General features: G+C 36.4%; 2 protein-coding genes across 4 annotated transcripts; one reads left to right on the top strand and one right to left on the bottom strand.

Annotated features, from left to right (window-relative positions):
• Window positions 1-368: 368 nt before the first annotated feature.
• On the bottom strand, window positions 369-3,067 carry tmem177 (transmembrane protein 177). Of its 2 annotated transcripts, none has more exons than XM_052566053.1 (2): window positions 2,947-3,067; window positions 369-1,488 (listed from the first exon to the last, which is right to left on the bottom strand). In XM_052566053.1, exon 2 carries the CDS (start codon window positions 1,455-1,457, stop codon window positions 525-527), a length of 933 nt encoding a protein of 310 aa, XP_052422013.1. In that variant the 5' UTR covers window positions 1,458-1,488; window positions 2,947-3,067; the 3' UTR covers window positions 369-524. The 2 variants fall into 2 exon arrangements, with proteins under 2 accessions (XP_052422013.1, XP_052422012.1); XM_052566052.1 differs by lacking the exon at window positions 2,947-3,067 and adding an exon at window positions 1,765-1,919.
• LOC127965298 (ras-related protein M-Ras) lies at window positions 2,540-12,256 on the top strand. Of its 2 annotated transcripts, none has more exons than XM_052566054.1 (6): window positions 2,540-2,878; window positions 7,780-7,986; window positions 8,407-8,560; window positions 8,672-8,771; window positions 9,542-9,621; window positions 9,781-12,256. In XM_052566054.1, exons 1-6 carry the CDS (start codon window positions 2,872-2,874, stop codon window positions 9,878-9,880), a joined length of 648 nt encoding a protein of 215 aa, XP_052422014.1. In that variant the 5' UTR covers window positions 2,540-2,871; the 3' UTR covers window positions 9,881-12,256. The 2 variants fall into 2 exon arrangements, with proteins under 2 accessions (XP_052422014.1, XP_052422015.1); XM_052566055.1 differs by lacking the exon at window positions 2,540-2,878 and adding an exon at window positions 6,706-7,105.
• The last annotated feature ends 3,742 nt before the right edge of the window (window positions 12,257-15,998 follow it).

Below are 15,998 nucleotides of genomic sequence, written 5' to 3'. Positions count from 1 at the left end.
GGCAGGGTTTCTCTCTCAATACTGACAGATTTCAGGTGATCTTTTTTGCACCTTATCTTCATGTTTTCAATATCCCGTGTCATTTCACTTAATTTATTATGACTCAACTTGTATACTTAAATGTTCTGATTTCTTTGTATGAATTCAATACTTGGCTTGATGGTTACATCTGGTGGAAATGTTGTGTCAATATCCCACTTAGAATCCCCTTAATGATAAAAATGCTGATGTGTCAAATACCTATTTTCCCCACTGTAAATATGTATGGCTGACACATATAATATATAGCTTAATGTCTCATAATTAATAAAATGTAACCTAATCAGCAGCACGACACTTTGACAGATGTAGACTAGAAAATTATGAACTTAAGTTAAACTGTTTATTTGAAAGAAAGAGAGGAAAAGTTATCTAGTGGTGTGTTGTACCATTTCAAAAGCACTGTCCATTATACAAATGCAGTACCACAATATGATCTTCACATGGTACAAACTAAGCACATATATGCTTTTAAATATGAGAGTTCATACTTTGTCATTTTTCAAAAGATTTAAAATCTTGTCCCGTCTAGATGTGTAAGGGGCGTGTCTGAGCTGCAGCAGATGTCCCGGAAACAAGTTTCCACTGGTGGCATACATCTCTTCCCCTTTTGTGCCCATTAAAGAGCGCAAGGTCTTGTTCCGTGTCAAGATTTTGTCATAGAACTCCAGGCCACCCTTTGCATAATCGCTTGACAGACATGCTGCACGGTGGTCCGAGCTGTAGTCCAACCACTGGCTCAGAGCATCAGAAGCCAGGATATAAGACAGAACCCCTAAACCCACAGCAAACACATTAACACCAGCCCTGAAGAAGATGGACCCAGCCTGGAGCCCAAAGATCTGCTTGAAGGCTACGCTATATATACAAGCCCCTGCCAGACATGCTGGAGCCACTGCAGCGTGCAACACGGGACCCCCAGCCCCCAGACGAGCCACTTCTTGGGCTATAGCAAACTTCTGTGCCTCCTCAGAGAACACCAGGGAGTTTTTGAGAGCAGCGCCTGAATCACTGTCCCACTGCAGCTCTTTGCCATTGATGAGAATAGTCCGGTTGGTGATTCCTGATGGATCATCGGTGGTGCTGTTGAAGTTGGCTGGGATGCCGATCTGCACTCCAGAGGGAAGCCATGGAACACCTGCCCCTACTGGGTGAAAGCCAAAGGCGGCAAAAGCACTGAAGTTTTTAGGGAAGCTGACAGCGGAGTCTTTGAGAACCTCTTGAAAGACATTCTCAAGCTTTTCCGACAGGCTGGCTGGTTCTCCTTTGTGCCAGGCCTGGTAAACTTTTCTGTATGTATAATCTGGGAAAACATGATAGAACATGTTGGCAGAAAATACCCCTCCACAGCCGACAAGGAGCAGTGGTGTCCGATACTTCTGAATAAACACAGAGAGTCTCAGAAAAGGCGAAGCCATCACTTCTCTTGCTTTCGACCTCTTGACTACTCTGTCAAAACAAATGACACAAAACATTATTAATCATAAATATATAATCTTTGCATTTCATATCAAATGGTATATCTTATCAATAACCTAACGTGCATATATAAATACTTATTTCCCAAAAGCCTTAGTTTTTTTATCACTTGGTTTATGTCTCTCAAGCCCTTCTTTTCCTAACTATACTGTACATTTTCGAATAAAGTCCTAAACACATTTCTTCAAAGACTTTAAGTAAAATATCAATTTAAAAATATATATAAACCCGTAAGTTTTCTCTTACTTGCTACGTTGTGCTCATTCTTACAAGGGCAGCACGTTATGGAAGAAGCAAACTACCGCAAGAACGCTTTACGACAGTTTTGCGACAACACAGACGATTTGTGGACTCCATAGAAATAGAATAAGGATTAGAATCGAAATTACAGATAATTCGTACAACTAAAAATGGGGATGGAGTACGTGTGTGTAAAAAAAAAAAATCAATCAAATGTTTTATACGCTATTGTATGTCGCTTGTGAATGAGTATATTTTTTGACTAAACAAAAAAGATCCACGAGCGCTTCCTAGAGGAACAAAACTTTTTGACTCGAAGAAAACAGAAGCGACAGCCTCTATTTCCCTATGCAGTGAACTTTTCTACGAAGTACACTTCCAAAACAGTCACCCAAAGATTAATTTCATACTTATGTCAGAGCGCCGGTTGGGCACCGAAAGACCCATAACAATTTATATATTTTTTCTTTTTTTCTGTTGTTCACATTTCATCTTTTAATATATGATAAATACCAACCACTATACTTTCTATTTAACAGTATTAAACAGTTATAATTACACCTGTCAAATGTCGTCCTCTTAAGATAAATAGACAAAATATAAACTTATTTTTATTGTCCTTTCAAATCTAATTATCTTTTTCGGATCTCACACATCATTAGTAATAAACTCAGCTGCCGCTTTAAAAGTGATGACGAGGCTTCAAGCAGAGGAACAGTCCATTTGCGCTTTTGGGGGAGATTCTTCCGTTTACGTGACAATGTACGGGTTTTGAAAAAGACAGTGTTTTAGGAGAAGCCCTGGGAATATATGCACCGTTGTTTGCTTCAGATGTGCAATGCTGCTAGTTAAATAAATAGAAAATGAATTCAGTATAAAAATTGGCAAAAGAAACGCATCCACCCCGTCGAAACCATTCTATTTATAGCATCAGCAGTTGCGATGTGAAGATTGTTACACTGTAATTTCATAAGGGCGGAGGAAAATGTCTTAATTTTTCATTTAAGCTGAAGGGCAGGGTCTGTTTTGCTAAGAGCCTGTTTGATAATTCAGAAATACAGGGATGTCGAGGAGGAGTCGGGATTTTTGCACACTTGGTAAATCAACCAACCCATGACTGGTGAGTTTCCTGACCAGAGTTTGGTGATGGTTTTTGATGATCATTTATCAGTAACGTTAGGTACTCACTCATGTGTGTCATCCAAGACATAACCCTTCCTCGAATGTCAGTTTATTGCCCTCGGATTCAGGTCGGTATTGTTCATAATCATCATTAGTGTTTATTAAATAAGATAACTGAACGGAGTGACTGATCTCACGGATACGTCAGTACGCTGCGTTAAAAGTGACGTCATCAACGATGGCGAGAAGAGCGCAGGAAACTTCTGATTAAAACTAAATATAGCTTTACAGCTGTGTGGAACTGATATAATGATACATTTAGAAAATAAATTATAGGCTACAATTTTAATAACATTAGAGAAGTTAAATGGTCTGGCTCCAGGCCCGTTTTTAGTATTATTATCATCATTATTATTATTATTGATTTTTATATTTATGCCTTCTAAATGTACCAAAGTGATAATTCCCTATTTTTTCATTCGATAATACATTGATAGTAAATCATAAATCTTTTAGTCTTGAGCATAGACCGTATAAAAAAAAAACATGGACATAGTGTCCGTGACGTCACCCTTAGGTTTCCAAAGAGCGTTTTTTAAGCCAAAAGTGGGCGGAGCGGGCCATCGCCATCTTGGCATCGCGTCACTCTGGGGCACTGTTGGGAACATTACTTTAAATAAGTAATTAGTTATAGTTACTCACTACTTGTTTCAAAAAGTAACTGAGTTAGCAACTGAATTACTCTATAATAAAAGTAACTCATTACCAGGGAAAGTAACTATTTGCGTTACTGTACAAAAAAGTTGCTATATGTCAGAGATTTCTTTTTTTTTTTTTTTTGCAGTTTTCACAAGTTTTGCAGTTTTCGATATTTATTGCACGTCAACAGACAGCAAGAGTTTTATCCTGCACTTCAAGTATTATCTTTGTAAGAAAAGTGTTTTTGGCCACTAGCTTTGTAGATGCGTGTCACACATTACATGTACACATTACATCTCCACCTTGAAAATGCCAACTTTTCATCGGATTGCTCCTGACTCGCCATTTCTGCTGCTGCTGCGAATCTCTGTTTAGCTGTTGCGTGTGTGACTGTGTCTGTTTGGCGCCGCTGGCGCTGCCGCGTGTGCCGGCATGTGTGTAAAAACACTGGCTCTGATTGGCTACCATGAAACACATGACACTGCCTTAGCCAATCATAATCGCTTATCTCGTTAGTATTAACCCACCTGCTCACTCGCTGTGTGAGTCAGGGGTGTGTTCGGATTGCATAGTTTATTAAATCAACGCATAGTAACGCACCTCATTTAATGTTCAGTAACGTTAACAGCATTGTAACGACGAGAAAAGTAATTAGTTAGATTACCCCGTTACTGAAAAAATAACATTGTTACCTAACGCCGTTCTTTTAAACGCCGTTATTCCAAACACTGCTCTGGGGTAATCAAAAATGGGCAAAAAGGCGGAATTTTGTTGCTGAAACCACACCCCACCTAGCACGACGGCAGTTACAGCAGCGGCAATCCACCTGTCACTCAAGTGGCCACGCCCTTAATTATGTAGAACTTTAAGGCTTAATATAATTTAAACTGATGAGTTATAAAAAAATCACCCCCTCATAGTTGTCCTGGAGGGTAAAATTTGCTATATAGACCAAAATCTTTTTTTAACCAGGCTGTAAACATGTTTTTTTCCTGCTGTAAAGTTGGCATTTTAACATGGGGAGTCTATGGGATTGACTCTCTTTTGCAGCCAGCCTCAAGTGGCCAGTCGATGAATTATAGTTGAAATCACTTCCGTGTAGGCCTAATGAGAGAGAGCGGGAGGTTGCCGCTTAGTCTTGAGTCAAGACTCTTGACTGTCGGCGCTGCACAAATTAGCTCACGTGCTTCCGTTAAACGAAACCGAACAGAACCGATGCGCGGAACTCGATGAAAGGGAGAAAGGGGCCAGAAGAAGCAGTGAAATGTAGCAACATCACTGACCTGTTCAGGGTGTCAGATGCTGGTCAGTTTCATCTGTAAATATGCTAGATAGTTTTGTCTTCAGATAATAATTTAAAAGTGTGTTCAGTATTAGAATTTTTCAACAAATATTGTACTAATTTTGACATTTAGGCACTTTAGAAAATTATTTAATACATAGTTAAAAGGTTTTGATCAGTAGATGTTCATGTTTTTTTAAGGAAGTCACTTCTGTTCACCAAGCCTGCGTTTATTTGATCCAAAATACAGCAAAAACAGTAATATTGTGAAATTTGTACAATTTAAAATTTCTATTTAAATATATATTTTAAAATGTAATTTATTAATGTGGTTTCAGAGCTGAATTTGAATCATTACTCAAGTCACACGATCCTTCAGAAATCATTCTAATATGCTGATTTGCTGCTCAAAAATATTATTATTATTATGTTGAAAACAGAGTCAATTTTTCAGAAGTTCAGAGGACCAGTTTTTATCTGAAATAGAAGTATTTTGTAACATTTTAAATGTCTTTATCATCAAAATAATAATGATAATTATTATGAATCCAAGCGTTTGGTATAGTCCATGGGTAATGTTGCAAAAGCTTTTTATTTCAGATAAATGCTGTTTTTCTGAACTTCCTATTCATCAAATAATCCTGATGTACTTAACTTTTTGTTTTAATTTTTGATAATATGTTAAATGTTTTTTGAACAACAAATCAGGATATTAGAATGATTTCTGAAGGATCATGTGACACTGAAGACTGGAGTGATGATGCTGAAAATCCAGCTTTTTGATCACAGGAATACATTACATTTTAAAATATATTCAAATCGAAAGCATGTTATTCTAAATAGTAAAATATTTCACAATATTAATGTTTTTGCTGTATTTTGGATCAAATCAATGCAGGCTTGGTGAGCAGAAGAGGATTCTTTAAGAAGATAAAAAATAACCTTACTGTTCAAAAACTGTTGACTGGTAGTGTATATTTGTATGAAATATAGGTTCGTTAAGTCTAGGGTATTTAAGTCATTTTAAGATAAGTAGCATTCTGTGCTAACAAACTGAAATGAGGTGGTTGTTTTCGACAAGGTGGACACATACAAATTATAGGATTGTCTCTGGTGTCAGAAATTGTTGTGGGTGTACAGGCTATATACAAAATAATAATAATAATAATAATAAAAGGACATCTTTGTTCCCTTGTTACCCCTAATAGATAGGCCGACATACTGCTCCAGTGACAAGCTGTTGTACCCCAAAATATACAATTTTGGCAATGTTTTCTGTGTGGCCTGGATAATTGTGAGATTTCCCCGCCTGAAATTGCGTCCCAGTCCAGCCCTGTCTGGCTCCAAACCCTTTTTAAAATAAAAGACAATACTATAAACAATACTGTTCTGTGTAAGCATAAAAGGCTATTAGATCATCTAAAATGAAATACGAAATGCAATCAGTTTCTGTCACCTAAGATTAAAAGTTTAAGTAAATCATAATTAGAAATTAATGTCATAATTATGAGATGGTAAATCATAATGACATAAAAAGTCAAAATGATGACATTTAAAAGTAAAAATTAACATTAAATAATTACGAAAAAAAAGTCAAACTTTTTAACTTTTTGTCTTCTTTTATAGGTTTATCTGAATGTGGAAAGATAAAATTATAACTGTACAGTTATTAATGTATTTTAACTTGACATAACCCTGTGATTATTTCTCAGTGTTAGTTATTTTGTTATAATAATGTAGTTAAAATTCACATGATAAGTTCTTTGCACTTTATCAGCTATTTAAAATTTACTTGAGGAAGAAGAAAACGCGGCTAAAACACTGGAGAGAGAGAGAGAGAGAGAGAGAGAGGGAAAAAAACCTTTCCACTTAAACAAAGTCATACAGAACAACAACATTTTCATTTTTGGATGAACTCCGCCTGGTGCCTGCAACTAAAGTACATGCACTGTGATCATAAGAGGTCAGTTTGAGGTCTTTCTCATGGGTGTGTTTGGGCAAGAGGTTCATATAGTTCTCTTATGAAAGTGAGATCACTCAAATATTCAAGCCTGGTGGAATTAGGAAGGAAGTCTACTCCTTCCTCACATTGTGGGCCACAGGAAGGGGTGGCTGTCACCCACTGACAGACTTTTCCTCCTGAATAGCACACATTGCCCTGCTCACGGGCCGGGCAAACACTTCTTCATTAGCCTAGCTGACTTCTCCAAACTCTTTGCTCTGCTACTAGAGTTGTCTTTTTAGGTAAGAACGTGTTTTTACTTATTTTCATACAACTTTTAGGTTAAAATGGTCCTTTCACCATAGCTCTGTACATAATATCATTGGGGCACTTTCTTAAGAATATTGCGTTATAGTTTTATACAGCCAGTCTGTGTACTGTTTTGTTATGTGTAAGTACTGTAGCTTAAGGAATGTGTTGCATTTGTACTTTATTTTTATATATTAAATGTTTTTTCTGCCCTCTTCTATATTAGAATCAAAGATACCTATGTATTTAAATACACATTTGCAAGGCATTTAAATAAATATATGAATATAATCAACATTTTGACATCTTATTCTTGTCCTTACATTCTCCTTCAGGGAGCTTTGTTTAATTTTTTTTTTTTTTTTAGACTGTCATCAAAAATAAAACAGACTTGGGTTTGGAAGATTCAAGGCTTGTGTTGTGCAGAAAATAACGGCAATTACAAAGAACCACACTGTCTGTGTCTAGACCATATCCTTTGCAATGCATCCCTAAATTAGCGCTCTGCCGAACTATTCCCAAACCACAGAAATCCTCATTTGAACGTTCAGCAGTGCTTTCAGCTTCTTTACTTCATATAAAACACGAGAAATCCTCATAACTGTCATCTAGCTCATGCTTAAGCTTAAATAATGATCAGGGATAACCTCCTCCTCTCTTTCCTCAGGTGTAGCTGTTATCATGGCAACCAGTGCGGTCCCTAGCGACAACCTCCCAACGTATAAATTGGTGGTCGTGGGAGATGGAGGCGTGGGAAAGAGTGCTCTTACCATCCAGTTTTTCCAAAAGATTTTTGTGCCAGATTACGATCCTACTATTGAAGACTCCTACTTGAAACACACAGAGATCGATGGCCAGTGGGCTATTTTGGATGGTACGTGCCAACACCTCATCAAGTGTAGTGATTTTCTGCATTATAATTAATATTTATGCTTTTAGTGCTCCCATAGTGTTCTGTGTATCTGCAGCCTTATCAGTAGGTTTTAGCATCACTGCAGCTCAACGAAAATCATGGCTAATGCAAAAACCAGCAAAAATCTTGTTGGTAGCGGTTTGGTTTGAAGTTACTGTTGGGGATCTGAAAGTTCAAATTCATTCTGCCTTCTAAAGAATGGTTGGTTCATGTAAATATACTCTGTTTACATGGGTAGAAAATATAGATAATATTATTTAAATATAGAAAGGGATTGAATATTTTTCTTATACTATTTTAATAACTTTATTTTTCAGTGTATAACATGACAACAGCTTGACCTGGTCATTAACTTGTCCCTGTTACCTTCACTCCTTGCAGTTTTAGACACAGCAGGTCAAGAGGAATTCAGTGCCATGCGAGAGCAGTACATGAGGACTGGTGATGGTTTCCTCATTGTGTTCTCTGTGACGGACAAGGCCAGTTTTGAACACGTCGACCGCTTTCACCAGCTCATCCTACGAGTCAAAGACCGGTTAGAAATCATGTGTACATACAAAACTCAAGTCCACAGCTCATTATTGACACCTCAGTATATTCCTTCCTTTCTTTTTCTTTCTTTTTTAACATATTTTGTCTTCACCAGGGAGTCTTTCCCTATGGTTTTGGTGGCTAACAAAGTGGACCTGGTGCATCTGAGGAAAGTGACAAATGAACAGGGCTGTGAGATGGCAGCCAAACACAACGTGAGTCCAACCAATATCACGGCTTTATGTAAGACTGACAACAGTGGAATTTAACTGTAAGTGAGCCGACAACTAATAAGAGTGTTTGTTGCAGTTAAAGGGTTCAACCAAAAATAACAAATTCTGTCATACTCACTAGTGGTCGACAAGGCCGATATATCGGTTGATATTTGGCATTTATCAAATATCGGCATCGACTGATACGTTTTTATGCTTGGCCGATGTGTTCGAGGCGGGACCTTTATTTATTTATCTTGTGAAGTGTGCAATTTTAACCAGCATGATCATGTGTTCAAAGTTTAAAAAAAGTATTAAATTATTTGGAAACAAAAATCCAACCTTTTTAACAATAGTATATGTTTTTGTAATTATTCTGATCTTGTTTAAATAATAATCCATTATTTTCATCAAAAGATTTGAACATTTACAGTACTTAATCTTACTTTATTTCGTAATTTCATTATTTCGACATTTAAAATGTCAGATGTAAATTTTAAAGTGTTCAAGGAAGTGTTTAAAAGGCTGAAAGGAATGAGTGACTTCATGCAGTAATTTCTGAATCTTTTTTTAAGTGATATTTTTGGGCCTTTTATTTTAAGAGGACAGTGGAGAGATGATAGGAAAGTATTGGGGTGAGAGAGGGGAGCAGGATCAGCAAAGAACCTCAAGGAGGGATTCAAATTTGGGTCGCTGTGAGAGTAGTTGCGCTATTTGTTTACGCACTTACCACGAAGCTGGTAACCAGTTCTAATTCTGAACTATTTCTTCAGATTACTTACATTGAAACAAGTGCCAAGGATCCTCCAATGAATGTGGACAGAGCCTTCCATGAATTAGTCAGAGTTATCAGGTAAATAAACCTCATGATCTCACGTATGGGGTTTGTCTCATCATAATGATGAACTAGGATGATATGCAAGAATAATAAAACTGTTACCATCTACTTCTGCCTACCCAGACAAGGGTTAAATTGACACCTTTCTCTTTCACTTATTCTTTGTCTTTTTAGAGAGCAAGTTCCAGAGCGGAGTCTGAAAAAGAAGAAAAAGACAAAGTGGCGTGGAGACCGAGCCATGAGTTCTCACAAGCTTCACTGTGTGATATTGTGACTACCTCTCCAGTCGAAATCATCAGTGTTTGGCGACACAAACTGCCAGAGAGGACAGACTAGAGATCTGCACTAATCAGAGGACCACAGCCTTTATCAAAAGAACTGGCATGAAGTCAGACTATCTCTTCCTGTCTCAGGGAAGCATATTAGGTGAGTCAAGGGAACACTGCTGCCAGACCAGGGAGGAGAAATCAGTACAACACGTCTGATTTGAAGCACTGCCGGAAACAACACAAATCACAGCCAATCAGAAAATATCTGATGTTTAAATTTTAAAGACCAATGAGATCTAGAAAGATCCACCATACCTAAACCATGCCCCATTCACACACCTACATTTAAAACTGTCTGCAGCTTCCAAACATTCATAGAATTCTGTGGATGATTGTTTTGCAGAGCTGTTTGAACATTGTTTTCAGTAGTTACTACAATTATTAAGGAATATTGTTGTTTTAGCCTTCAAGGAAGTCTCAAATCTGCCTTACAAAGGTATATTTATTGACACGTTTGGAATATGTAGCTATAATAGAACTTGTTTAAGAAGACGTAAGTGTTATTGAGTGATATGTTGTCAACATGGTTAAGCACAATAGGTACTGACATGATTGAAGGGCCCATTGCACTAGCAAGATTTTTTGCACTTTCAGTATTTACTCATGGGCTTTTGTTGTTTAAAATTGCCTTGCGATTTTGATTTTGTTGCACATTTACAGTACAGGTGCCCTAAGCCATTATTATACATTTTTATAATAGTCAAACAGAAAATGCCCTCAACTAGCTGACAGATATTCAATAAATAGGTTCTGATCACATGTCCTGGTGACCGCTCTGTACATCAGAAACACTCCCCCATATATATACTATAATTTGTATAATGAAAAAGTAACATGGTTTCATCACAACTATTAAGCAGCACAACTGTTATTGATAGTAATAAAAAAAATTATTGAGCACTAAATCTGTTTATAAGAATGATTTCTGAAAGATGATGTGACACTGATAACTGGAGTAATGGTTTGCCAATAAAGGAATACATTACACGTAAAAAAAAATAAAAAAATATATATATAAATTTATTTTCATATTGTAAAAATGTTTGTTTTCCTGTACTTTTGATCAAATATGCATCAAAAATCCAGCCTTGTTGAATATAAGTGCTCTTGCGATTTCAACATTTTAAACGGTTGTGTACCTTTTATTTTTCTCCATATGTCATATATGATTGAATGTTGCTGAGAGTAAAGAGAGAAGAGTATGATTCTGCTGGACAGGTTATATTTTATGCTTGATCAACCTTCGGTGTTCATCAGTTTGTCAGACCTTCCTGTGCCTCAGTTTCCTCTGTGTTGGACCAATTTATGTGCCTGTGCCAGTGTGATAATGATCAATTTCTTAATCACTGGTTTCTCTAACTGTTCCCAAAGGACAAAGAAGCTGAGCCCATCTGCGGTTAAAAAACCAGGGACCCTTAGCCAAATGTTATGTTGTATTGTTCAATACCGCTGTGCTTTGCTCTCATAAATAAATCAGTAAGGAACCATATCAACCCTTGCTGTTATCTGTTGAATGAGGAGTTTTTAGTTGTTATTGTTGAGAAACTTCAGGTCTAATGAGCTAGAGACTACAACATATCCGGATGCAATGTTAATGACATTGGTTTAAATGGACAGAGATGGATTTCCAGATGTTTTACAGTGTATTAGACTCTCCTAAGTAAAATCACAGCACTCTAACAATACATTCCATTTTGATCCCCTACAATTATTGTTGTAACTTTTTATTTTTTTCTTTGGTTGGTCATCTGCATTAAACACTCCATAATCAGAGCCCTGCTGGCAGTGATGTCATCAACCGGTGAAGTAGTTCACCTCTGTATATGAGATCAGAGATCATATTAATCCAATTCCATGTTGTTATATTATATGATATAATAGATCTGGACGAGCTTTGTTAAGCATTAATCATTGTTTACATGCACTGCTTGTAAATGAGGACCTGAGTTGTTTTGCATTCAAAGGTCATCATGGGTCTAATGGATTTCTGTTGCCAATTTGTTTTTGTTTTTTTGAGAATGAAAGGAAATATTGTGTTGTATTACATTTCACTTGTTTTACAATGTTAATGTTTATTTAATAAGAAACGTCTCAATCATAATGAACGTTTGTTCAATTAAAGAAGCACGTCAGGTTGGTTATTGCTGTGCAACAAATGCTTTGTTTGCTCCATTTTTCCCCCTGATAAGTTTGTTTTAATATGCATGTCATTATGATAAGGATGCTCTGCTTCGTTTCAAGTGACTCGGAAGTAAATGACATGCCAAGTTGCCTTGGGTGGTTTATGGTTTTTAAATAAAAGATTCTTCATACACCGTGAAGTTAAGTGTGGAATTTATAGAAGGTGATTTCCTTTTGAATGTGCAGGTTTTGATTAGGTACATATGCTATAGCTTTACATCTGCAATAAATGTTTAATGATTTTTAAAATTGCTGTATATAAGTTTCTGATGCAAATAAGTCACTTGATGCAAAATTGGATATTTATTAATAAAAAAAAAATAAATAAATAAAAGGATACGTTTCTCCAGCAGATGGCAATAAAGCACAAAACATGTTTGCGGAGGCTGATATTGGGTTTATTTGATGCAGAAGAAAGTTTGATTCATAATCCTACATGAACATTTAAACTAATCTGTTTCCTCTTGATAAATTAAAAGACCAAACTGAAAGAACAATAATAACATAATAATGTCATAATATGAGACAAACATAATGCTTTTATCTTTTGTTTAATGCTGAAATCATTTCATTAATCCATTCTTATTGACAGAGGTATAGAGAAAACAGAAAATGATAGACATAAGAAAGAGGAACAGGGTTGAAAAATGACAGAAGACAGATTTTATCTGGTGTGTACAATGCTAGAATAAGACTAGTATAAATAAAATTCTACGGTGTAATATGCTCCATGTCTTTTGCTATGTATAACAGATTTGATATTCATGACAATTATGCTTATATTGACTAAATGAAGAATGAGAATTTGATTACTTTGACATTACAGTAAATCAATAATGTATTTTACCAAAATAATGAGGCTTCAAAGCAACTTCTCTAACTCTTTCACAAAGTTCCTTTGAGGATTCACACTTTGAGTCTGACTCTAACATCCATCATCAAACACTGAGTGTCAGAAAAATATAGATTATGCAATAAAATGTGGAATTTTAAAGAGCTCTGCATTTGATTTCTGCTTACAGTAAATTAAGCCCTAAAATAACTTTATTCTGCAGGTTTGTGGCTTCACCCTGTACAATAGCCAGCTGCTGCTACTTAGTGCTTCAAAAAATATAGTTCAAATATAATTGTTTTAATGCTTGCCCTGCAAAGCCATTAGCGGTGCACTAAATGGTAGCGAGTGGCATTCAACTGACTGGTCCCTGCGGTGACCTGCTCCATGTAAAGAAAAACGACTTTGAAGGGATAATTCACCCTCAATTCTGTTCAATTCTGTCATATTTGAACAAAAAAGAAGATATTTTGAAGAATGCTGGTAACCAAACCATTGACAGTAGGTATTGACTTCCATAGAATGAAAAAGAATACTTATGATAGACTTGGCGGAAAATGGTTATACACATTCTTCAGAATAGCTTATTTTGTAAGAAAGAAAGAAGCTCATAGGTTTTGAAAAACATGAGGTAAATGATAATAATTTTAATTTTTGGGTGAACTATATCCATGCACTCAACTGTGACAGCTTTAATAACATAATATAGGGTTGGGGGCAATCGGAGATAATGAAAGACAAAATAACTTTATATAATTCAAGTACTACAAAGATAAGTATATAATGCATAAGTGCAAAGTGTATAGTGCATCATTTTGGACGCAACTTGTGACTTTAGAGGACCTACATGCTAAGGAACTAATGGCTCTGAAAAAGAGAAAAACATTCAAAGCTCAAGAAAGAAGCATGTGTTAATGCATTCGCTTATCCTTTTTTTTTTTTTATCACATAGCTCATTAAAACCCCAGACATTTACAGGAAGGTCACATTCACCTCCTACTGTTCTACAGATTCTGTGAGAGCACACACAACCAATACATGCTTTCTGAAGAAGCGCCAAAGAATGGAGTCAATTGTTGTATATTTCCTCTGTTTATTTGAATCTTGAAGAATTTTCAAAACCTTCACATTTTGTGCCCTTCTCATACTGAAGACCTTGACATCCATTCAATTCAAAATTGCACATGCTACGAATGGACACAGTGTGTCTTTGTAATGCTTGGAAAAGCTATCTACAGTACACTGTAGAATGCATACTTTGGTTTACTGCACTTGTTGAGCTGCTGAAATTTAACTCATATATTGATATTCATATATTGAAGATCATTTGTAACATTTAAATATCAGAGTCAAATTCCTTCTGAGTAAAATAAAGTCAGTTCAAGGCCACATAACAGTCATCCTGCAAGAGGACCCATAAAAAAATGTGATAAATAAATGGACAGATGTATGCTTGTGTGGATTTTTGTTTTTGTGTGAGATTGTGATGACATATAATTTGATATGACTTGGACTTGTGAGCAGTTAACATTTAGCTAATATTCAATTCACTGTGACCTTGAGTACTTTTCTTATTAAAATTCTCAAATACTGACAAGGTTGATAACCGCAGGTTATGAACATTTCTTTCAACTGAGAGACGAGGCTATATTAGTGATATTTCGGTTTGGCAATTAAGGAAAAAATCTCATTAAAACTAAACTGACTGATTAAAAAAAAAAAAAATGCTCACATATCAAAGTTCAAAATAAAAAAATAAAACTAAACTAAACTAAAACTAATAAACAGCACAAAACAAACTCTGGGTGAAAAACACCTTTATGAGACAGTTCTTTTTAGTGAATGAAAAACATATGATACTGTGAAACCAGTGAAGTCAGACTGCTCAATAAAAGACTCTTATAACCCAGTTCTTTGTAGTAAATCAAAAACATGCCACCTGTTACTCCACCCAGTGCCCAACCAATTAAGATCACATGACCAGCTGAATGCACTCACAACCAGTCAGTGCACTGTTAATGGCTTTCAAGTCCCCATGAAATCAAAATAAAAGTTTTTTGGGTGTTAATTTCAATATGTTATTCTTAAGGTTATATATGGTGCAAATGTGGATCTGGACTTTGGCTCCAGTCCAGAGACACGAACACACAGAGCGGATCATAGGCAAGAGTTCATATACATTAAAAACTTTCACAACTACACAACCTCAGCATGATTATGATCACTATTTTGTTTCACTAAGGGTTTCATATTGAATCTAGGGGGTAATCTATTAGACTGTGGCTGTCTAACGTGGCTTTACTGAGCTCAACGGCTCTGGCCCAAGCAGATATAAACAAAACACTATTGGCTATTTAAAAAATGGAGCATGGCTGCTCGATATGACCCGCCCTCTCTTCTTGTTTCAGGTGAAATTATGTCACCACATAGAATAATGCTGCGTGTTTCAAGACATCCAGGGGCTTTTAAAGTAAATTAGTTGGTTCTTTTTAAGAAATCACTTATGTTTCAAGTGGGTCAGTTCCTCAGTCATTCCAACTCAATCAAAGAAATGCAAATCATTTATTTTTGTCATGTCCAACTTGACTATCAAGTAGGAAAGTCCTACTTGATAGTCCATCCCTTAGAATAATCGGCACTTTGTTGACATCTTGAGTGGAGAGTAGGGGTGATCACTTCACTCGGGTCATCAGGTTGGCCCCCTCCTTCCTCTTTGTTTCACTGATAGGCCCCGAAACCTCCAAAGGGTTCAACAGCAACACCTGGCATCCCAGGTGTGCTCCCCTCTGCTTTTACCCCTTTAGTTAATTTTGCAGCCAATTTGGGACCCTTCTTTTTTAACAACAGCCATCAATTGCTACACCAATTGCAGCTTCCCATGGCACAGTTAGTTCCATGATGAACAAAGACTTTTGTGAGGTATTAGGTCTGGCTTAAGGTTAGTTGTAATTGTCTCAGGTGGAAAGCTGAGCTTCTGGTCCAGATCGATCTTCATTTTCCAGTCCCGAGTGGTGTCCAGCAGGGTTGTTTCCATTTTTGTAGTTGGCTTT

This window comes from Carassius gibelio, chromosome B9 (genome assembly GCF_023724105.1).
Source record: "Carassius gibelio isolate Cgi1373 ecotype wild population from Czech Republic chromosome B9, carGib1.2-hapl.c, whole genome shotgun sequence".
NCBI classification, from domain to species: domain Eukaryota; kingdom Metazoa; phylum Chordata; class Actinopteri; order Cypriniformes; family Cyprinidae; genus Carassius; species Carassius gibelio.
This window is presented reverse-complemented; position numbering and strand designations above follow the sequence as displayed.